The following is a 23,375-nucleotide window of genomic DNA, read 5'->3' as shown; positions in this document are numbered from 1 at the left end:
TGCCTGAGGGCCACGCCGGCGCCTGTGCTTCACCGGCAGGTACTACGAGTACATGTTCGGGCAGTCCCGCCGGAGGCGGGGCCGCAGGCCGCTCGGCGCCCGAGCGGAGCCCGAGCTGTCGCAGCTGCAGGTGGTGATCGAGTCCCGGGACCCCGGCTGTCACAGCTACCCCCACCTCGCTTCCAACGAGGCCTGTGAGTACCGCGCACAGCCGGTCGCCGCGTTCCTCTCTCCTTCCACGGCTTATACAGCATCGTTACCGCTTGTTTTCCAATCGTGTGCGATGTAAAAGTCAGCTGGTTTTTTTTTTAAGGAACTGGAATCATAGGCTCACTGAGGCGCTGGAGAACATTTCGCAACAGTGGCAACCAGAAGATAATTCTTGCTCTTAACGCTGTGGGAAATCTCAGCCCAGAGTGAATCATGAAGCTGGTTAGAAGTGTAACCTATGATTTCTGCAGTTTAGCTAGCATTCAACTAATTTACCTGCTGCTATCCTTTCTAGTAACTATAATTAAGAATCAGAGGTATTATGCTGTGCTGTACCCAATTATGTGTGCTGAGATCTATGCGTAGTCAAGAGATCATCCTTTCTTTCAGTACAGGGTGTTGAGTGAAGGCTGGCTTTGCTTATTCACCTGCTGTCCTTAGAAATAACTACATTTGATTGAAGCTACCTACACTGGCTTATGTACATGATATTTCTGGTTTTCCTGGAAGACCAGAAGGTGTTCATTGAACTTCCTGTTATTCATCTTGCAGTATTATAAATCCACTTTCTTTCTATCAGTAGATACAAGAAAGGATTTAAAAACACGATGGTTATATTGGATTTGTTTTGCTATGCTTCTTTAGTTCTATGCCTGAAGTCTGAGTGGAGAAGTACTCTAAAATCAAGTCCTAATCACCAGAGAAGTTTCTTAACAGAAATAAGGATAGTATTGCTTTTTGTCTGGGCAGGTTAGCAAAGAATTCAACATATTCAATTCATCTAGTTCTGTCTTGAGATAATCTACTAGGCAAGGCAGTTGTTTGGTATCCAGGATACAGATCCTTAGAAAAAGATCCTTTTAATCTTAAGTCATATATCCGCAGCAGGATTAATTCCACCCGACTTGTGATAGAATGTACTGATTTTAAGTTTACTCAAACTTTTTGGTACATTTAGCCAAGTAGTGCAATTTTTGTGTGCAAGTTTATCATACGTTTCAATGCAAATGAGGTATAGCAGCAAAATTGCTAATGCTTTAGAAACTTTCTGCCACAGTCAGGTTATTATACTGCTTTGCTACTAGTTGAACTTTGAACTGGTTTGTGAACTTCAGATTTTAACCAAAGCTAGTTCTTCTCTTCTGTCAGGGAATTCTGTCAGATTGTGTGATTTTTAGGTTGCACTCTTCAGAACAGTCAGAGTTTTTCCCTCTGCTGTAGGAAAGGAGATTTCTGTTACAAATAACATGAAGTTTACCTCATGTAGTAAGCTGAGCTCTCCAGACTTCAGCAAGATTTTAATTTTGTACTTTTAATGGGATAGCTTGTTCAGGGAACAAATGCTGAAATACGCAGTTGTTAGTCATTTGCTGGATTGAGCAGTCTGGCTCCTTTTCTTAATACAGATGGTATGGATCAGTCAGTGACTATCCTACAGCAAGAGTATTGGATATGTAAAGTACAAGTTATCTACCCTTCTCCCTCATGGCTTCTTGCCCGCTTGTGTAAAAGGTTCCAAATAGCCATACAAAACTTGCTGTTCTGTGTTCATTTAAGGTATGATGTATGTTCAGAAAAAAGCCTGCTGTCTTGGAAGTAAATCCCTGACTGAACCACAATTTACCACAGAAAGACCCGTGGAGATTGCAGTAGTCTTCTGTTTCTTACCCAGAACTTCCAGTATATGCAATCTGTGTTTAGATTAAAATGGAACTTGAGGTACAGTATATGCAATCTGTGTTTAGATTAAAAAGGAAGCTTGAGGTCCTTTCTTCATGTCCCTGAATGGCTTTTCTCTGGTAGTTTAGACAAATGTTTGAACTGTATAACTTATAATCAACCGTTCTTTCATGCTGAGGCAGATCCAATAAATCATTATACAGCAATTTACCCCTCTGATTTTTTCTCTGCTGCTTCAAATGTGTGACTCTGGTTAGTTTATTACTGCTTTGATGTTTAAATAATAATATAAATATATAGATTTATAGATATAGTGTATTTTTATACATATATATGTGATTTTTAAAAAAATTAACATATTTAAAGGATACTTGTTTCTTCACTAAAACTTACTGAATCACCTTAAATGGAAAAACTAAATTATTTTAGCTTTTTTTTTTTTCAGTACTTTGTACTGTACTTCAGTACTCAAACTTAAGGGAGGATTGTTGTGGATACCTTCAGATACCATTCTTCATTTTACTTACCTCACTTCATCTCACTGCCCCCATACACGTGCTCATTAGATGGTGGGGTCTGATTTTTTTTTTTTTCTCCTTTGTAATTAGACCTTTATAGTAAGCACCTCACAATACTACTTCACAAGCTATATCCCTAAAAAAATAGGTAAGCATAATCTATATAAAAGGAAGGTAAAAGGAGAAGTAAACTTCTGCAGTTAGGTCTGGCTTAGTTACCCAACCCTTATCACCTATATCTTAAATGCAAAAATATCATCTGATATGTTTTAAATCAGTTGGGTTAAACTTGGCTGGAATTCTGGCCCATGTGCAATATTTAACATTGCCATTATTAAGCACCGTATTTGTTTTAGCATCTTACTGATCACCTGTAGACTCTCTGACTAGTAGCTTGCATTATTTCAGGAGCACATAAATGAAAAATAGCTGCACGGTATCACTGTTGAAAACAGCATTGGTTAGAATTTAAAAACCAAAGGCAGATGTACAGCATTGGTTAGAATTTAAAAACCAAAGTCAGCACTTGAAGAATCTTTTAAATGCCTGTTAGCATCGTCCTGTCAATCCATGCTTCCTTGAGGAATAACTTTTTTTTTTCTTTTCTTTAGATCATTTAACTGTAACTGAGCCTGTGGCTGTACTGAAAGCAAATGAGGTATGGGGTGCTTTAAGAGGTAAGCTGATACTTTTCCTATAGAGCTATTTGTTCTGGGCTTATACAAACTCCATGCCAGACTAAGAACCAGCTGACCACTGAGCCTTGCCCTCATTCAGTCCTTCATAGGAAGTAAGCTTGGGCATAGAGGCCAGAAGGATACCCAGATGTGTGTTGGTCAGACCCTCAGTCCGGATGCTCAGCATCTCAGATCCAGTGGCACACCATAAGTGCATTTTTGCTGTGCCTGAAATCAGCCAAGCCAACCAAATCCTGGGTGCTAAAAAGCTCTCTGATCTAAAGCGTGAACAGATTATTCTCTGACTACCTCTAATAACTGAATATGCTGGACACATCACCAAGAAGATCATAATGATGAAGTTTCAGTCTGCTGTTCTTACTGGAATGTTAGTCAAAATTAGCAGATTTTTCATGCTGAATTAGAAACTCACCAGTTCCAGAAATGACAGGAACAGATGCATCACAACACCAGAAATTCCTACCTTACTCTCAGTAACTCCCATACTATTCAGGGATTAATATGGTGCAGCTGAGCTGTAGTGCTAATATGCAGTACTTGTGTATAATGGAGAGCTTGAATGGTTCTCTCTTCAGAACTTCGTTAACTGTGGTGCTTGAGCAATTAAGGAAACTGCGCTAAAGAGAAAGAAACTCAGCTACAAAGCATTCTTTCTAGCTATGTGAACGCCTGTAAATAGTTTCGGTCCTGTTTTTAACTAAAAATTTAAGGACAAGTACTGACTGGGTTGTATTCCAGATCACTTTCTTGGATTTTTTTTTTTTTTTTCCCCCCAGGTTTGGAAACCTTCAGCCAGTTGGTTCATGAAAATGACTATGGAAGCGTAAGTATAGCTATTAACTAAAACCACAGTCCTGATAACAAGACAACCACGTTCTTCATTAGGTGCTCTTCTAGAAACAGCAGATCTACTAGTTTCATTAAGTATTTTTTCAGAAGATGATCGTGGAAAGCTGTTAACAAACTGAAAAGTAAGTATTTCCTGTTTGAAATGATGAATATAAAATGGGAATTCTAATTTTTAAATCTCCTTCTTATAGTTTCTTGTCAATGAATCTGAAATTGATGACTTCCCAAGATTTGCTCATAGAGGAATCTTACTAGACACTTCAAGGCATTATTTACCACTGAAATCTATTCTTACAAACCTGGTAAGTGGGCAGTTTTGTATCATTAATAACGAAGGCTTTTTGTTGTTGTGTTTTGCTCCCTGAAGTAGGTAGCAACTGGAGCTGGTATGAAAGGAGAACCCATCTCCTCCGGCTGACTTCTAGAAGAACAGAGTGAACTTTGCTAAGTGACGGTCAGAACATACACCGGAGAGGAATTGAGTGGGCAGATGCAATGATTAGTGAATCTGTAAAGGAGGCTGGAATTTGTGGTACCTTGGGTTTTCTGTATTTTCTGTTGCCTAAACCAGCTCAGGTATTTCTTGGAAGCATGTTCTGCGACATCTGACTGTCACCAAGCAGTACAGGGGAGACCTTGCAAGTCCTGGCTTCAGTGCCAGTGGTTGTAGGAAAGTTCCAGTCTTTTCAATAACCAGGCTTTAGTAGTCCTTTCTTAGGCTGCTAAGAGCAAGCCAGTAATTAAGTAGTACAGAGCAACGGGGGAAATTGTAAATGTTCATTGGAAGCTACTGATTTTTTTCGCCGCATCTCTTCAAAAAGAAGAACCACATAAACAAACCAAACAACTTTCTCCAAAAAGCTTAAGTAAGCACACTAGGAATTGTATACTCCCACCTTGATGGGAAAGTGGTGAATTTGTGTAATCATAGCAGCCAAAGCTGTGGGTTTTTCTGTTTCGTACTCCCCTTTTCTGCTGTTGAGATCCTTGTAGCAGGGCTTATTTGGTGGGTTTAAATGGAGAAGCCTTTGAGTGCAGGAGCATGCAGTTTCCTGTCTTGTCTCTGTCTTGCTTTTCCAAGATGAAATAGTGTTAGAAATTTCCCTTCCATGTTGCAGAACTTTGCAGAGCAGGCTTAAGATGGGCAGGAAGACTGTGCAGGTAAAACCAGTCTTCATTTCTGAGGTCATCCTTGAACTGTGCTCAGAACTTGCCCCTCCATGGGTATTTACCACTTGTATTTACCTTTTAAGATCAGTCCCTGTTCAGCAAGTAGTGTTTGTGTGGTGTTTCATTTACAACTGAGGGTGCTTCAAAGTCTCAAGTAGTTACTTATGTCAATATTTGTTGTCTTTTCTAAGAGACAACAATGTCCAAAGACTAACTTGACTCCTGAGACTTGCATTTCTAATCATTTTTGTGTTTCTGTAACTGTTGCTATTCTGTTTTCTTTCCTTAAATTATGTCTGTGGCTCTAATACTTTCCCAGAGCTACATTTTAGGACATTTTGCTGGTTTAAGAACAAGCGTGCTTTTCTTCCCACCTCTCTGCCTTCTTGAATCCAGGCTAACCTAATAAAAAGCAGCAGTAATCCCTTCACTGACATGTGGTAATTAGATGCTTAAGGCAGCAGGTCAAGTACATTTCTTGTCTGTGTTCAACTGCTGTACTGTATTTCCAGGAAGGGCATTGTCCTTGAGGAAGGAGTGGCTGAGGTGAATGTCAGGAGATAGAAAATTCTATGTGGAAAGATGGTATTTGATAGAAATGCATGAAGACATGCAGTAATTAAAACTTTGCTGCCTAATAAAGCACATGAGATAACTTGGGGGAATGGACAAGGTATAAATCTTCCTTTGGATTTGGTGGGACTTCCTGAAGAGATTTTGGCACTTCTTTAAACACACCACTAAAGCTTGATGAAAAAAGAAAGGGGGAGGGGTGGAAATAATTGTATTGTGGCAAGGGATTGGAAGCAATTTTGTTGCAATTACTCAGTCCCAAACAATGTAGAGAACACTTACTCTGTCTGCTCACAGCACACAACACTTCTAGTGACTAAAAAACTTGCATAACTCGGGGTATGTGCGTAACTGTCCATCTGGAGTCATAATTCTAAAATAAGTGTGTTAACACTTATCTTGATCTTCAAATTCAAAAAAGGGAAGTACTGACACTGTAATGACTGAAAACATAAGGGGAACACTATCTTCTGCGGGGAAGATGCATGGTTTATTTCACATGCATTTGAAATGGATTCTGCAGAAGTCACTAGCAAGGGATATACTAAATAGTAGGAAACTCACTCATGCTGTTCAGTTTTTGAGTCCAAAGTATTTAGGTGGCAAAGTATAAGCTTCTCTGTAAGCTGAAATAGCTGATGGTGCATAGAGAATTACCCAGATATGTTCTGAAGTGGAAGAAATTCATAACCATTTATAGCAGTTCCCCTTCTACCAGCCAGTGTAGCATGATCAGATCAAGAGCTTGTCGATAGGAGTGGTGCAAATAGATGGCAGAGGAACGGAGCTATAGTATAAACAGGCTGGTGCGTTTTGGTGTATGCTTCTAGGATTTGGTAAAACATGGTATGCTTTTTCTTTGGTGTTTTGTTTTTTGGGTGGGTTTTTTTTTTAAGTTGTTGCTTTAAGCATGCAGGATGTACTGGGACAAGACCACCTCTTTTGCATAGGTTTTCTGTGAGAGTGAAGTGCTTAACTAAAGTGTATTGCATTATTTGTTACAGGATGCCATGGCTTTTAACAAGTTCAATGTTCTCCACTGGCATATAGTAGATGATCAGTCATTCCCTTACCAGAGTATTTATTTCCCTGAGTTAAGTGACAAGGTGAGTAAACATCATTGGAGCAGGGTGGGAGGGCAGAAATCTGGCACATTCTTCGTCAAAATAAAATGCAGAGCTACCAATGGTTGAATATCTCTGCCTTGGCTGATTGTGAAACAGTACCAGAGGACCAGTAACCAGCAAGTCCATATTTAGAATCCTACCTGAGTGTCTGTGTAGACCATGTTCAAGTCTTCCTTGGTGGATGCATGGTAAATGATCTTCCTAACTCTTCTGTGCAAATTTGCTGGTGACAGTGATCCTCAGCGTTTGCAGGCCTTCGAGCAGTAATGGTGTGCAAATAACCTGTTGTGGTGAACACTGCTTGGATTTCTGTTGGTTTGTTTGTTTTAACTGGTAGACTTTCTGCCACTAAAACAAACGTAAGAGTTTCCTGTCAGCTCTAGGTTTGGAACCACTGCAGTAGTACTTTTGCCCTTTCTGAGATCTAGTTAACTTTACAAAACACAACATGTCTATAAGAGTTCCACATGTGAGAGGTTGTTTTCTAAAACAAATACAGTGCAATGTATCTCTTTATTTCCTGATTCACAGCAGATTTTGCTAATTAATGAAAGTCATCAGGAGGTTCTTGCTCAGTCACGGTACAGTAGTAGCCAAATCAAGCATGAATAATTAAGTAGACTGAGCCTAAGCATAAGATTTGTGATTCTGTTTTAAAATGTGTTGTGGTTTAACCCAGCAGGCAGCTGAACACCACATAACCGTTTGCTAACTCCCCCCCACCCCCACAGTGGGATGGGGGAGAGAATTGGGAAAAGAGACTAAAATTTGTGGGTTGAGATAAAGACAGTTTAATAGGACAGAAAAGGAAGGGAAAATAATAATGATAAAAGAATATACAAAACAAGCGCCCCCCGGCCAACTCCCCCCAGTTTATATACCGAGCACGATGTCACGTGGTATGGAACAGCCCTTTGGCCAGTTGGGGTCAGCTGTCCTGGCTGTGCCCCCTCCCAGCTTCTCGCTGGCAGGGCATGAGAAGCTGAAGAGTCCTTGACTAGTGTAAGCACTACTTAGCAACAACTAAAACATCAGTGTGTTATCAACATTGTTCTTGTACTAAATCCAAACCACAGCACTATACCAGCTACTGGGAAGAAAATTAACTCTATCATCACAGCTGAAACCAGGACAAAATGCTTGCTAGAATCTGACCCTCATTAAAATTATGTCATAGGCAGTGCTTGAGTAGATACCGTGAAGAATTTTATAATTCAAAAATTGCAGATGTTGGATGGTGCAGTCAGATTGTTTTTCCTAGTAATGGCTGTGGAGTTCTGTCCTATTCCCCACTGACAGCTGGAGAGAGGGAGATGGCCTTTGCCTCAATAGCTGCCTTTTTGAAAGGCTTCTTGTTTACCATTGTCTCTTCTGAGTAACTCAGCTGTGGAAACCATTTCCAGACAAATAGAAGCTTAAGGTGCTATTAATCATGAGGAGTCATGATGCTTTTCTTACGTAGTTTGGCTCTTTGGCAACCATCTGTTTCACCAAACTGTAGCAGTCTGGGTCATTTGTCACATTTGTTGGCTGTGTGGGAGTGGAATAACGCTCAAATTCAGCATCACAAAACAAACATGCCCTGATGCTAAATTGGGCACTGTATCAAAACTGACAAGAAGAGGTGTTGGAAGAAGATGCCATTCTTTCTGACTTGGCAGAATTTTTCCATTAGTCTTGCATGTCATGTAACAAAGTCCCTGTGTTTCAGAACTAATGATGCAGAGGTGGAGGGGAAAACTAACTTGCCTCTGTACAGAAGAATTGAAAAATGTATCTTTCAAAACCTGACGGAATAGAAACTAGCTTTTCTGTTTTCTTCAGTAACTGTGAGCTAAGGAGGAAAGGTCGGTCTCCTCAGGAGATTTGTCTTGTTGTGGCAAAAGGGGTTAATTTTTGTGGGGTTGCTTTGGGTTCCCCCACCCAGTCCCCACTAGTCAGCCGAAAAGTTCTGTCAGTACAGTTGCACATGTGATAAACCAGGAAAGGCCAACTTATAAAACTGCTCTCCATTCTAAATTATAACACTTTAACCCAAATTTTGTGAGGTGCTGGTAGAACATTTTGTAAACTGTCTCTAAATGTGAATACTTTACAGGGAGCATACTCCTATAACCACATCTATACTCCTACTGACGTCCGTCTGGTGATTGAGTATGCGCGGTTAAGAGGCATCAGAGTTATCCCAGAGTTTGATACCCCAGGACACACGCAGTCTTGGGGAAAAGGTACGTCCAAGAAAGTATTAATGGTTAAAAGATTGTGGTAAGTAGGGTGTAGCAAGCAAATGAACTTGTTAAAAAGCAGCCTGTAAAGTGCTTTGAAAGGCCCTTGATAAGAAGTAAGCAAGGGGCAGACTCAGCGATGGTCATGATCTTTACATTTTAGAGGAACTAAAGTGAACGGAGAAGGCTGACACTGCCTGTGCTGGATGTGTGTGCGAAGGCACAGGTATATTCTGTCTGCCTTAGACTTCATGTTGTTGTTATCCCCCCATCCAGTAGTCTTGAGTTTAGAGTAACAAGGCAGTGGCTAGAAATAGTGAGTTGCTGTCTCTAGAGTAGAGATTTTTGTTTTGGGAAGGTTATTTCAAAGTGGTTGATGTTTCTGTCTATTAGTAAAATGGTAATCTGCCAGCGTACAAAACACAGCAAAATTGGATGCTTCTTCACTCTCTATCTTCTGGGTTTCAAAGCAATACTTCTCTTAATAGAGAATGCTTGAACCCTGACAGTGGTGGTGTTTACGTGTACTCAGGGGCCAGGGAACCTTATGCCTTAATTCAAGGTGCACTGGCTGCGATTTCACTGTAATTAACATAAGACAATTTTGGCCAAACTGGAAACAGTAAAGATTTTTCTAGCGTGACAGTGGTGGTGTTTACGTGTACTCAGGGGCCAGGGAACCTTATGCCTTAATTCAAGGTGCACTGGCTGCGATTTCACTGTAATTAACATAAGACAATTTTGGCCAAACTGGAAACAGTAAACTAGCGCTTCATAGCTTTAGCCATGGGGCAAGTCTTGTGCTCATCCTGTGGGGATGTGGCCATAATGTTGGAAGATGCCTCAGGCTCTTTCTCACTAATTTATAATGAGGAGGAAAAGAACAAAGCAAAAACTAAATTTGCTAAACAGTCTTTCTGAATCCTTCATCTCACGTGGTCTTTGCTGTTATGGAGCACTAATAAAAGCCAGTGACTCGCCTGGTGATACGTGAGGTGGTCTACATTCATATTAAGAGCAAGGTTCAGCTCCCTTGCCTAAAATCAATTGTTCCTGATAGCTTCTTGTATAATAGCTTTTTTTAATGTGATGCACAGGAGCCAGTCCTGGCTTTGCCTATGAACCTGGGTAGCTATGCTTTGTTTGCATTCAAATTCAAGATATTGGAGAGAAGTCTTAAGGCATGCAAGGAGGGTAGTGGAATCAATCTACCACTAGGGCCCTGTTTGGGGGAAATGTGCTCAGAGTAGGAAACACAGCGCCAGGGAGGTGCTGCTGCTGCAACCATAGTTTACCAAATAAACTGGACTTAGGAATCTCCAACCTACATATAGTAACTTTTTCCTATTTTGTTATCCTGGCTCATGTTGCTTCGGATATCTTGACTCAAGAACCAGTGCTTAGTTTTGATGTCTGTCTAGCCTTCCTTTCTCGTGTAGAGGTAAATTCCTAGCAGACTAAGGTAGGACATCTACCTTGATCCATGTGCCTCCCACCTACTTAGATGTTAACAAAGCAGAGTAATGAAAAGAGAAAAGAGGCCTCTGGAGCACACTCATTATATTTGGCTTCCTTCTAATTGGCTTCCTTCCTAAATCCGTTAAAGCTTTTTTATTCAAGTAGTCATCTAGAAGCTGTTTTCCAGGTATAGTGACATGTTCCATAAATTAGTGTGTGTTTAAATCACAAATCTAAAAGTCAGAGTCCTGATTTCCAGTTAGAGGGTTCTTCAACGTTGGGCAAGTTGTTTTATTTCATCCTGCCTCTATTTGATCATACTCAGAATAGATAAGCACTTAAGTCATGAATATTAACCTTTTTGATATGGGTAACTGCCTCTTCCTGCTAGCAAAGTTAGCATACAGACATGGAACTGAATATCCTCTATTAATTGTTTCTATTAGGTCAAAAAGGTCTTCTCACCCCTTGTTACAGTGGAGAACAGCCAACTGGGTCCTTTGGACCTGTAAATCCCATTTTGAATACAACTTATAACTTCATGACTAAATTCTTCAAAGAGATCAGCAGTGTATTTCCAGATGCGTACATTCATTTGGGAGGAGATGAAGTGAACTTCGATTGTTGGTACGGTGACACTTCAAAGAATAAATATCTAGTGCCTCTTAAACTTGCTTAAATCCATCAATTATGGAACTCAGTTGTGTGAGACAGTTTCCACTGCTTAATCCAAAGATCTCCACTCTTACTTCTGTTAACTATTTACAGGCAGAGCATTTGTGATCCTCAACAAGCAAGTGATGTTGTGCAGATTTTGCTTTGACTAGTAGTTTCACAAATGTTCAGGTACTCTAAAGGATTTCTTTATGAAAATTAACCTGGCAGGAAGGAGAACTGGTATGGTAGAAAAGTACTATATAAGATAATTAACACTTAAATGCTTTGTGTTAAAGGAAGAGCAGTTCTTTCCATGGAGTTCTGCCTTCCAGAAAATCTGCTAACATTAAGTATTACAGTACTGACTCTTGTGTGCTTGTATTAAAAGTATGGCGCGTGTTAATAAAGTTTTTCAATTGATTGTGGATTTTTAATATTTTGGAGTCTCTCTGCTGGGGTAACTAGTAATACAGAATTTGGAGCAGATCTAGTTGGATGAGTATTCAAATTGATCTAGTTAGTATTTGTGTGTGCTCTTGAAATGTCAAATCTGAACACTCAGGACTTGCTTTAATTTTTAAAAAGAAAGACATTTTCTGACAAACGCTTTATCTCAAAAGTGTTGTTTGCTTTTGGGGTATTTCCCAAATTCTTGATGTCACTCATGCAGAACCCCTGGTACTATGGCTGCTCAGTTTCTAGACCTTCCCACAAAGTCGCAGAGAAGCCAGGAACCCCAGAACTCTTAGGAGCTCAAGGCAGCCTGCCAGAGACTGCTTCAGAACAGGGACTTGAGTAGTTCTACCAGAGAAGTAGGACTATTGGCTTTATTTCAAATTGGGATTAAACCGTTTCAAAATACCTAAATCATGTTAGCCTGCTGCTTCTGCTCTGTTGTGCATTCTAGGCTACGGTGTGCCCAAGGCATCAGCTAGTGTGCTGTGCATAGGTGGAAATGGTTGGGAAATCTGGTTTAAAACAAAATTACTTTTTTTTTTTTTTTACTTGTTTTGTTGTTATTATTTAAGGAAATCTAACCCTGCAGTGAAAGAATTCATGAAGAAGCAAGGATTTGGCATTGACTATGCTAAACTGGAATCTTACTATATTCAGAAGTATGTTGGTTTTTTTTTTTTAATTCTTGCTCAGCTTTTCACAGCCACTATCTGAGGGTGGTGTTGAGGTGCAGATACTGAAGCTGATTTAGGTTAGCCTATATTGTTTGCAAAAATTGCCATGTACTGGGGACTACCCAGTTTTTTATTTTAATACACTGACTGTAAAGTTCACAGCTTTAAAATGTGGGACACAACAAGGGCATGTAGGCTAGTTCTGCGCACACTCTGAATGTATTGGGTATCTTAAATGAGGTGTCTGCTGTAATGTCAGCACATGGGGTGGGGAGGAAAAGTCCTAAGGTTTCTGCAGTCATTTATTTGTCTCATTCTTAAATAACATGTATTTAGAGCCCTGTATGAGTTGCTGGTAGTTCCGAACATCAGTTTGTGTTACTGCACATGCATATCCTTGTACATGGGAGAGCATCCTCTTTGAGGCAGAGCGCTGAAGGCCAAAACCAGAAAAAAATGTTTTTTTCTTGGTTCCCTATGCAGTGCTGGGAAAGGCCTGATGTGCCTTAGGGTAGAAAACATCGCTAATTTGTGTGCTTGTACTGACCTCATTGAAGTTCACAAACATCTTATTTCTAAATTCTAGGATTTTGAACATTGTTTCCTCCTATGACAAAGGATACATGGTCTGGCAAGAAGTGTTTGATAACAAAGTGCAGGTAAGATGGGAAAGTAAGAAAGATACTCTTGCATAACAGCACAATATTGTGGGGGGCTTCCAAAGTAGACTATTAAGTAGTTATGGTTGTGTCTCTTAAGAGTTAAAGCAAGTCTGCTGACTTTAGCAAGTCTCCCCAGGTGTGGGGCCTGCCTTGAAATTATCATTTATTGAACATGTAAAATAGGTGGAATAGGAACACCAGCATTGAAGTGCATTCTAAGGGTGCACAGATCATATAATATGCTCTAGAGCATCAGAGTAAAGGGAAGTTTCTATGTGTTTCCATATATTTTTTTTTTCCTTGCATAACTGTGCGTAACTGGTCTGGTAACACCAGGTGCTCAGCTTTTCAGAGCTGGTCAGGTAACTGGTGAATGTAGGAACCCTCTTAGGGCATGAACTGTCTATAGTATAACCTAGGCTTCACTCTAGTGTGAACTGTTTAAAACCAGCAAAGAGCTAATCGGCTTTAGATGCGGGGGGGCCGGGCAGAATTACAAAAGGTAGCTTCCAGAATGATGTTCTTCTTCAGAACAAAATACCCAGTTTTGAAATCCATCATCCTTTTTCCTAGGATTGTCTTTAATGTTTTGGGGTGGGTTTTTTGTTTTGTTTTTCCCCCTTTTAGCTTAAACCAGAGACTGTAGTTCAAGTGTGGATGGAAAACAACTATGCTCATGAACTGAGCAGTGTCACTGGAGCTGGATTCACTGCTTCCTGGCAGCAAAATAGGATGATGTAAAATTTCCTGTGATGAGCAACAATCTGGGCTGCATTCCTGCTGAAGTGCAGAAGACCTTCTTTCTACATGTTTTAGATGTAAGCTTCTTTCTCTAGATGTGTATATGAATGCTAAATTTGAGCCATTTGCATTTACTTATTTTAAGAGGGCAAAGACTATAGGGTTAGACAAGAATGTCAAATTATTAGTTATATAATTTTTTTTTGCTTTAATATTTATGTAAAGCATTCATGGACCCAATCTGGCTCTTGGTGAAGTTGTTGGGAAGTTGTGCTAGTAACAGAGATTATCTCATTTGTTTTAATGCTTGGGAGAGAAAGGTCACCATGAATATGCAATCTGCACACAGTGCAGTCAGAACATATACGCATATGTCAAAGAAACCAAGCTATTGAAGTCAACAAATATGACAGTGTTTTGACAGGGGATTCAGCAGAATAAAAGATGATCTTGTAAAAAGATCACACATTAAGGAATCTAGCTTTTTGCCTCCACAGCCCAAAAAATTGTAAAAAAAAAAAGGAGGGACCACTTTAAGATTACTTCTTCTATTTCTGTCCCCACTGCCTTCTCTCCTCACTCTCCCCACCCCCATTTACTGAGGAATAGCCAAAAAAAAGAAAAAAAAATTAACCTGATAGACTGAAACTGAAGTTTCACACTGGAGTGAATTTGTTACTGGGTTCACTGATGGGTTCACTGCTATCCTGGCAGCTCCCTGGTACTTAGACTACATTAGTTATGGGCAAGACTGGAAGAAATACTACAGCGTTGAACCGCTTAACTTCCCTGGTTTGTTACTTTTTTTTATATGCATGTTCTGTGCATGAAGTCTTTGGTTCATAGTAAGGTGTAAATGGAAAGAATAAGGCTCTTTAGAGTGGTCATGCAGTCACTATGATCAGATACGCTGTAATCAAAGGACTTTAATGTCAGCTAGGGATCTGGAAAACTCAAATAAAAAAAAAAAGCAACTTTCCACTTCTTACGGGGAAAAGTGTTACCTTCCTCAAGCATCTGGCACTGGGGCTTGTGTGAGAAAGGATGCTGGACTAGGTGGGCAGATGCATCATGAACTAGGGGCAGAGTTGTGCAAAATGCCTGTTGGTAGACATTGAATTTGTATGTTTGCAAGCTTCTGGAGCGTTAGACTCTTCTAGAAAAAGACGTTCTCTCCCTCTGGCTAAAGCTGATACAAACATCTTATATTTTCCCTGGGGCTTTCACTTTGTGCAAGGTAGCTCTCAGAGCTGATTAGGGAGAACACCTGACTTCATAGCTTTTTCAAGTAATGTTCTGTGTATGATAAAATAAACAGTTTCAATCAGGACTGAAATCTCTGAAAAATGTCAGAAGGCTTGAGGAATGTCTTCAGAGGATAAAAGATAAAATCCTTTCTGACAGAGAAGGGAAATGGGTTCTCTGGGCAAATGGCTTGGTGGTTCTCGCATTCAGTAACAAGACTACCAAGTTAGTGCTCAGGATAGATATTTTATATGATAAACAGCTGAACATCAATCCTGTCTCAATGTTGGAAAATGAAATTGTTGATATATGCCCATCTTCTGGGCAAATAGAAATTCTAACTTTCTGCTTTGAATTCAGGATCTGAAAAACAGAAAAAGCTTTTAATAGGTGGAGAAGCCTGCCTGTGGGGGGAATTTGTGGACGCAACTAACCTCACACCAAGATTATGGTATGAACGGCTTTATTGTTAGATTTTAGAAAGCCAGCTACAAGGTGCATTAATTAATCCAACAGGACTGTATATTAGTGGTAACAGTGCTCTGTGCTGAACCTGAACAGCTATAAAAATTGATGCTTCTGCATATATAAGACCTGGTGTTAAAAACTTTAACCCATTCTTGGTTATAGACCATACCTACTCTAAAACAGTGTATCTTTATAGGCCTCGAGCAAGTGCTGTAGGGGAAAGACTCTGGAGCAGCAGGAATGTGACCAGCTTGCAGGATGCCTATAAAAGACTGACCAATCATCGGTGCCGCATGCTCCGGTACGATTAACAGCTACAGTAAAGCTTGGTTCTCATGCCTTATAACCAATGGATTTCAAGTACAGGCCTAAACTGCTGGCCCGGAAATGAAGGGAGGGGAGCTAGCAGTCTAATCTGACTATGTAAATGTCATCCCCAGTGTTTCTGTATCCACAGAAGAGGAACAACAGATACACTAAGACAGGAGTTCTAGACAGTTTTGCAACTAACATTTTCAGAACTCATTAAGTTTCTTCAGTGAAAGACTAGAACTCATCTATGTCTCTTTCCTCTAAAGGAAAAACAGACACTGTGACTGACTTGTTTCAGACAAAAAGGATATTAAAGGGTATGTGGGAGGAGTACACAGAGAGGAGAAAAAGTAGACTTTTAAAAAAAGTTGTTAATTATTTATTATAAATAATAATTAAAGACCTGCAGCAGGCAATCAAATGGAGCTGTTTGCATGAGAGGTGAGCTTGAGCAAGCTATTCTTTCAGGTATTGCCTTAGTGTAGGGACTGAAAGGGGTGGATAAGGAGTCCCTGAAATTTTAATTCATTTATGACTACTGTAAACAAAGTCAGTTCATAACATATTCTTCTTTGCAGTTCTTTCCTAAAAAGAACCTAGACAAATTACTGGTTAATTATTGCGAGTGCTGTCTTTGTATATTTGCAGTTGTAGAAATGAGTGATTTCTAGGTCTTAAGTCCAAGTTTGACTCCACTTTTAAAAGTATACAGTCAGAGAGCCTTTTAGCTTTTCCCAAATGCTGCTACTAAGTTGGACTGCAGCAAGAATGCAACATGCCATTTAATTTCTCAAAGTTTATGACACGTCATTGAAAATCCCAACAGCGTGAAGAAGTATTTCAAATACAGTAGATGATACAAATCAGCTTTTTAGAGAACAAGATACAATGGCACTTACAGTCAGCACTTAAGGACTCTGTACATGTCTTAGCTTGATTATCTGTTGGAATCGCTGACTTTTAGCTTACACTATAAACTAGCTCTTTAATCAAGTTAAGAGTGACTGAAAGACTCATAACTTTTCACTTGGGTTTATTTCAAGCTGGCTTAAAATAATACTATAGGAGAATAGCTATATGTAAATTGTGTTATCTCCCTCAGTCATGAGAAAAATAGATACATTAAGAGAGAGTTAACAAATACATGTTAAAAACAAGATTAAAGGGCTTTAAAAATGTGTGTCCTGTCACTTTACAGGACTGTGCATCTCTTGATGGGGTTCAGAGAAGACACTGATAGAACTGAACAGTGAAGTATACAGTGCCTGTACCTCTAGGATTAGGATTTTACTGTGAACTAAGCCATGCTATTCCTGGACCTGGTTAACTATTGCTGCATCTCCATCTTCTTCCTTAATGCTGGCACTTGTATTGCTATACAGGGAGCTGATCCAGATGACTGCAGCTGCTCTGGCAGTGCTAGCATGAGAGATGCAGAATGCAGGGGCAGACTAAGGACTACTCCCTGTACTTGTTGCACACTTTTTCCTTAAACTACTTTCTGGTGCTAACACTGCTTTGCTGGCATATAAACTTACAGTGAACAATTCCTGTTATAAGCAGACTACCTTAATAAAAGGACATGTCCTCCTGAAAAGGGTTCCTTTTATATAGACTTTGAACCAAAAACCCACTAGAGAAACCACTTCCTTTCCACTGATGAAATGAGCATTCCTTGGAGCTGCAGTTCTGTTGCCTTTCACGTATACAGGGCTTCCTTAGCAGTGTGCAAAGTCATAGAGCTGATGTAATCAGTCAGGCTGTTGTAAAGTCTTAGAGCGTGGGCAAAGGACTCTGTCCCTACTAACATTTTATACATGGTATATACAGACCACGGCAGTTGTAGCAGGCCAAGGAGCATTTCTAAGTAGAACGAACAGCTCCGTCTTGCTCAGCAGCCGAGTACCAGGGAGTGAGGGGATGGGTAGGTAGAACTTTAACAGCTAGATCACAGTCACTGGAAGGACAGTAGCTCTGCCTCTCTAAGGCCAAGGCCACTGCTGCTGAAACAGTACCATGAAAGCAGTAGCTGCTGTTCAGATCTAAACTCAGCTTCCTGTAACATACAGCAGCCCAAATTGCAGCGAAATGATGATGGGAGAGGGGAAACAAAAAGGTGGCCATATATTCCAGAGACCTAGACAACAACCCTGTCTTTTTCTAAGAGTAGGTCTGGCTTGAGAGGCAAGCAATAGTTCAGCTGACCTATTTCATTTTTCAGTTTCTTCCATTGCAGCTCTTAAGTGCAATTTAAACACCAGTGTATATTATCATACAAATCATTGTAGCAGTACAATCTAGCTCTTAGATATCCAAGAAGCAGAATTTTGACTACAACTACTTCAGCTCTGAAACATCTTTTTATACTATCTTACTGCACCATCATAAGCTACAGGGGGCTTTTTGTTTGTTTTTAAAGCCACATGAGAACAGAATAATTTATGATACTGTAGCTGGAAGAAATCCTGTTTACTAAAACTGGCTCCCCAAAAAAATGAATGAAAATGACACAGTTAAAGCTGCATATGAAGGAAACATTGGGGTTGGGAGCCAGGGGAGTGTGCAAATGTCAACTGATTCATATTTTCACATTCTTATGACTTCTCTTCAATAAAAGCAATAGATTTTGCAGAGCACTGAGACAACTAGCCCCTGAATTTAAGCTTTTCAACCTGTTTTCCAATACCCTAGTACATCTGATTGTACTTCAGTTAAGTACAGTTCTCTGTGTCAATCAACGGTAGAATAGGGCCCTTTTTCACTTCCTAAATAGGCCATCTGTTATTTCTTGGAGGTAGTTTTGTTTACACAAAGATTAAAATAGAGTGCCAGTATCTCTCTTCCTGTCCACACAACCAGCCAGTTGTTTGATTCTAATCATACACATTCCACTTTATTTTAACAGCCGTGGCATAGCAGCCGAACCTGTGTTTGTTGGATACTGCACCCATGAAGCAAGAGAGCAGTAACTGCTACAAAGACTTCTAGTCAACAACCTGAAGTGCCTCAGGGGTATGAGTATATGTACATGCAGTTTGATATTTGAACCAAGACTTACATTTTTCACTTTTAAAATAAAGTTATTTGACATTCTTGTTGGAGTAAAAATGATGGTTTTTAACTTTCATTAGGAATCTGGGTTCTTCCCTGTGAAATCCCGAAACTTGATACCATAGAGTTACCAATTCCAGTTCCCTTGCATTCTAAAGTTGAGGGAAAATAAAGCTAAGATACTATTTAAATAAAAAGCAAACTATCTTTTTATTTCAAAGTATCTTATTATTTGCCACTCTTCTATGTAACCAGATAATTGCAAATCAGAACTGACTTGTAACACATAGCAAATCAGAACCATTACAGCCTAAATCACTCATTCCTAAAGGTAAAAAAAAAATCCTCCCTCAACATACTCCATTGTGGTAGGTAGGAGTCACGGTCCTGGGATAACTCTGCCTTTCCTGTATTTTTTGCACAGATCTTACTCAATTTGCAGAAGCATCCATTCCACTTACTTGCTAAAGCAAACTCAGGTAGAAGTTACACTTAGTCCTGAACTCTGGTTCAAACTGGTTTCTAACAATATAGGAAGTAATACTTACAGTTGTACAGTTTTAAATGCTTATTAACCATATTCTTTTATTCAGCTGAAAACAAATCAAGCTACAGACTGCCAAAACTGTAAAGTTATTTCATTTATAGATGTAAGCTTCACAGACTTTACTTACTAAAGTAAGAAACAGTCCTAATGGCACATTAAGGTGCACTTAGTGCTCATTTCTACAAAGAGGATTTGCATCACTTCTCATTGCAGATAGCTGTAAGATTAAGAATCTGCAAAGCAGCAAATTGTAGTTGCATCTCTGGTTCAGCTGCTTTGCAATTACAAGGCTGTGCCAGAAGAATGCAGCCTCTTAAACCTTCCCTTGGACAGTTAAAAGCACAGTCTGCTCATACACCTGCTAATTCATCACTTTCCACAACCATTTGGTCCCAGAAGAACATACCGGTCTACATAAATAGGCTCCTGAGAATATTTAACAGGGAGGATAGAAAATCTCTTTATTGTTCTACGGAGTAAAGCGATCACACCAACCCCATCCTCCTCTGAAGAAGTGCACTTTGCTCTTGACTGTTCAGGGCTTGGTAACTGGCAAGCTCCAGAGTGAAGGTTGCTGAGCCTGATGTTAGAGAACGCAAAACTGTTGAGTAGCCCTGGACAAAATGGAGAACACGTCACTCAATTTAGGATAAAGGGAAGATAAGTTAGCACAGAAAGCTGCTTAGGTGAGAGAGAGAGAGAGAGAGTCAGAAGTATGCTGCAACATACCAGCAAGTTAATTTTTTAATATTACTGTATTAAAAGTGCAATACATGCATGAGTCAACCTAATAATACACTGTCAGAAAAACCATTCTCTGTAAAACCTGTTTTAGTAGTATTTACTACTACTCTGACTTACAGTTGAAAACATGCTGGTTTAACAAGTCTGAATCAGGCACAAAAACACTACTAGATTTGTGGGCACTTGCTTCAGACCATCAATAATTAAAATACAATAAAAGACATCCATTCCAAACTTATTCATCCATAACAACAGGAAAAGTGAACAGAAGCCTAATTATTTTTAAGCATATAAAAAAAGATCAAATTTGCATTTTACCATTAATAAGATAATCGCATACCATCGTTTCTGCTAGTGGAACAACAGCAATCACAACTCTGTTATCTTGACGAGTCTGGATTTCCTGAACACTACCTCTCCGCTGTGCAAGGTCAGCGAGTGCTGCACTGAGATGATCTTCACTTACTGTGATTTCTAGGTTCATCAGGGGCTCCAGTATTTGTATACCAGCTTTTTTCAAAGCCTGCTTGGGAGGCAAGGAGAGTTATGTTGACTTTTTTTTTTTTTTTTTTTTTTTTTTAAGAAAATTGACATAATAAGTACTTGCATAACTCAAGCTAACACTGCCTCTCAAATTCTCTACTTCCAAAAGCTATAAAGTCCCCAGGGAGGGCATTACATTGTCAGAGAAGAACGGTTACCAGGTATTGATACACATATATTTTCCCAGTAGTATATCATGCTACTGTGTTCTACAGCAGCTACAGTTTCACTGTACCTTTTGCATGCAACGGGAGACACAGGCTGATACCATCGTGTGGGAGGTGTCAGGATGCACTGTCAGTGATTGCACTGTCACATCTATATCCTGAACTGGGAATCCAAGTAAAGGTCCTAGGAAAAAAAAATAAAGCGAAAAAAGCACATTTGTTTTTCAGAATATTAAGACACACGCAAAAAAGTTTCAGGATTAATTTGGAGCTTCTCACTTTCCTCTTTCCCCTCTTCCCCTCTCCTTCCCCTTCCTCCCCCCAAGGGCATGACTACTGGTCTTGTTCCTCATTTTGTGATTTTGTCATTACCTAGCTTTGCCAAAGAGCCAAAGGAATGCAGACTCATACTTTCTTACTCTCTTTACCAAAAGCACATACAATTTTCAGAACCAGAAGTTCCCAAGTATGCTCATCCATACAATCATTCCCAAAAATGAAGGGTTTTTTTTAATACATTATAATGTCTAAAACTTGTCTATTGAAACAAGACCTCATTTGAAAAAGTAGTGAAACCTTTTGTTTAACCAGAAGCCAGAATATCTTCTGTATTTTCCTTTTCAACACAATGTGATCACAGCAAAGCCTGATACTAACCCACTACCAAAACTGCAGGGTTCACTCAATTCCATGAGGGATGAACCACATCTAGTGTCCTGGGTAGGTTATCTCCCTCCAACCCAGGACTCTCAACCAGACCAAAAACTGTATTAGACTGGATGGGAGGCCTGAACCACATCTTGAGGAAAAACACACAGCTTTTTTCTTACAGAGAACATGGCCAGATCTATTTTTTTTTTTAATTTATTTATTTTTTTTAAAGCGCTTAATGGCATGAATTTTAGGCTGGAGACAGCACAGTTTTGAAGTGTCTTCAAGGAGCATGAAGAAAGCACTCAATCAAGACTCATTCCACAGCCGGAGATGAGAGATGCTTTCCAACTCAACGAAGCAACATGGAAAAAACACCTCATGCTGCTGCTTCTAGAGTAATTCTCATTTATCAGTCCACTGCCTATTAATTTTACTGTAAGGGAGAGTTCTTTGGCCACAAGTTACTAAATAATTCCTATTTTTAACCAAACGTAAAGGACGCTTTTAGTCCTTTAGAAAGCCTATACTTTGCAATTAGATAAGGCTTTTTACTGTATCCTTTCATGGATTTAACATATTTGAAAATCAAAAAAACCCACCAGTAACGCTAATAGAAGTGTGGTATGTACATGTTGGCCTCCAAAACCACTTCTGTCACATCACTGTGGTTTACATAATCTCATCAGGTAAATGCCTTATCTCTTAGATAAAGAACCCCAAGCTCACTGTTGAGTGACTGAGAAGAAATCAACCTTAAAACCAAAGGCATGCTGACTTCCATTCCTGGCATAGGGAAAGGAGTGTTTGGCAATTTTGGTAGTTAAGGAAATTTCAGTATTTTCCTTTCAATCTAATGTTAATATCTACTATCTTTTAGTTGTCAAGCTGCCAAGGAGTTTTTCCTCCTAGAAACATACTAAATTGCTTCTTACAAAAACGTTAAACCAGTATAGCTGTCATAGCACTTCCTTTACCTTGAATGCATGAATTCATGATTCCATTTTCTATAGCTCCTTGGAGTTCTTTGGGTAGCACTTCAATGACACTCGCAGCGTACGCGATGACAGGTTTTGTTGTTGCTCTCTCCCCTAACCTGGGCCTCACCTCTAACTCTGCAGTTACAAAGTGTCGTTTATCTCCTACTGTTTTGTCCAACGTATCTGCAGGAAAAAAAAAAAAAGGCAAACCACCCACTTGGGGAAAAAACCTAATACATAAAATTCATCTGAAAGTTACTCATAAGGTCATTTAAAGTAAATCAAGCTACAAAACCAGAAACAAGATGTTCCTTCCATTCACTCATTTTACCTATAGTTTGGGCAGCATTCAGGATGGTTTCTCTGTATGCTATTTGAAGAGGTCCCAAATAAGTCTCAATTCCATATTCACGTTTGATTCGGTCATGAATGATCTCTATGTGTAGTTCTCCCATACCACAAAGAATAGTCTAGTAAGAAGAGAATTAAGAGAGAAGAGGAAAAAATATGCAAAACTCGGGTTTTAATACAAACTGTTTAAGCAAGGACTTGCATGCTCTTAATAGTCTCTTAGATATATTTCACAGAATCATAGAATCATTGGAAAAGACCTTTAAGATCATCCAGTCCAACCGTAAACCTAGCACTGCCAAGTCCACCACTAAACCATGTCCCTAATCGCCACATCTACACGTCTTTTCAATACCTCCAGGGATGGTGACTCAACCACCTCCTTGGGCAGCCTGTTCCAAAGCTTGACAACCCTTTTGGTGAAGAAATTTTTCCTAATATCCAATCTAAATCTCCCCTGGTGCAACTTGAGGCCATTTCCTCTTGTCCTATCGCTTGTTGCTTGGGAGAAGAGACCGACACCCACCTCGCTACAACCTCCTTTCAGGTAGTTGTAGAGAGCGATAGGGTCTCCCCCTCAGCCTCCTTTTCTCCAGGCTAAACAACCCCAGTTCCCTC

General features: G+C 39.7%; 2 protein-coding genes across 6 annotated transcripts in view; one reads left to right on the top strand and one right to left on the bottom strand.

Annotated features, from left to right (window-relative positions):
- The first annotated feature begins 52 nt into the window (after window positions 1–52).
- HEXB (hexosaminidase subunit beta) lies at window positions 53–18,813 on the top strand. 2 transcript variants are annotated; one of them, XM_019472246.1, is made up of 14 exons: window positions 53–194; window positions 3,020–3,085; window positions 3,883–3,929; window positions 4,147–4,257; window positions 6,703–6,804; window positions 8,924–9,053; window positions 10,955–11,135; window positions 12,194–12,280; window positions 12,882–12,954; window positions 13,585–13,671; window positions 14,403–14,490; window positions 15,304–15,394; window positions 15,608–15,712; window positions 18,629–18,813. In XM_019472246.1, exons 1-14 carry the CDS (start codon window positions 53–55, stop codon window positions 18,690–18,692), a joined length of 1,374 nt encoding a protein of 457 aa, XP_019327791.1. In that variant the 3' UTR covers window positions 18,693–18,813. The 2 variants fall into 2 exon arrangements, with proteins under 2 accessions (XP_019327791.1, XP_019327792.1); XM_019472247.1 differs by lacking the exons at window positions 15,608–15,712; window positions 18,629–18,813 and having other exon boundaries at window positions 13,585–13,662; window positions 14,394–15,388.
- A 526-nt stretch (window positions 18,814–19,339) lies between these two features.
- The window catches only part of GFM2 (G elongation factor mitochondrial 2), a 21,651-nt gene continuing 17,615 nt past the window's right edge, over window positions 19,340–23,375 (bottom strand). For 3 of the 4 annotated variants that reach the window (XM_009279917.1, XM_019472245.1, XM_009279918.1), the window contains 5 exons: window positions 22,738–22,876; window positions 22,404–22,589; window positions 20,844–20,959; window positions 20,406–20,591; window positions 19,340–19,935 (listed from right to left, as the gene is read on the bottom strand). In XM_009279917.1, the coding sequence (XP_009278192.1) occupies window positions 19,807–19,935; window positions 20,406–20,591; window positions 20,844–20,959; window positions 22,404–22,589; window positions 22,738–22,876 (756 nt within the window). In that variant the 3' untranslated portion in view covers window positions 19,340–19,806. The remainder of the gene's footprint in view (window positions 19,936–20,405; window positions 20,592–20,843; window positions 20,960–22,403; window positions 22,590–22,737; window positions 22,877–23,375) is intronic. The other variant, XM_009279920.1, reaches the window with a different exon arrangement.

This window comes from Aptenodytes forsteri, unplaced genomic scaffold (genome assembly GCF_000699145.1).
Source record: "Aptenodytes forsteri isolate BGI_AS27 unplaced genomic scaffold, ASM69914v1 Scaffold99, whole genome shotgun sequence".
Lineage (NCBI taxonomy): Eukaryota > Metazoa > Chordata > Aves > Sphenisciformes > Spheniscidae > Aptenodytes > Aptenodytes forsteri.
The sequence above is the reverse complement of the archived record's forward strand: the minus strand, read 5'-3'. Positions and strand labels throughout refer to the sequence as shown.

Excerpts from the sequence above, each read along its gene's own strand:
- HEXB (XM_019472246.1), top strand. The coding sequence starts at position 53 with ATGTTCGGGCAGTCCCGCCGGAGGCGGGGCCGCAGGCCGCTCGGCGCC. Across the intron at positions 6,805-8,923 it reads TCCCTGAGTTAAGTGACAAG|GGAGCATACTCCTATAACCA; the intron begins GTGAGTAAACAT and ends AATACTTTACAG. Across the intron at positions 9,054-10,954 it reads CACGCAGTCTTGGGGAAAAG|GTCAAAAAGGTCTTCTCACC; the intron begins GTACGTCCAAGA and ends TGTTTCTATTAG.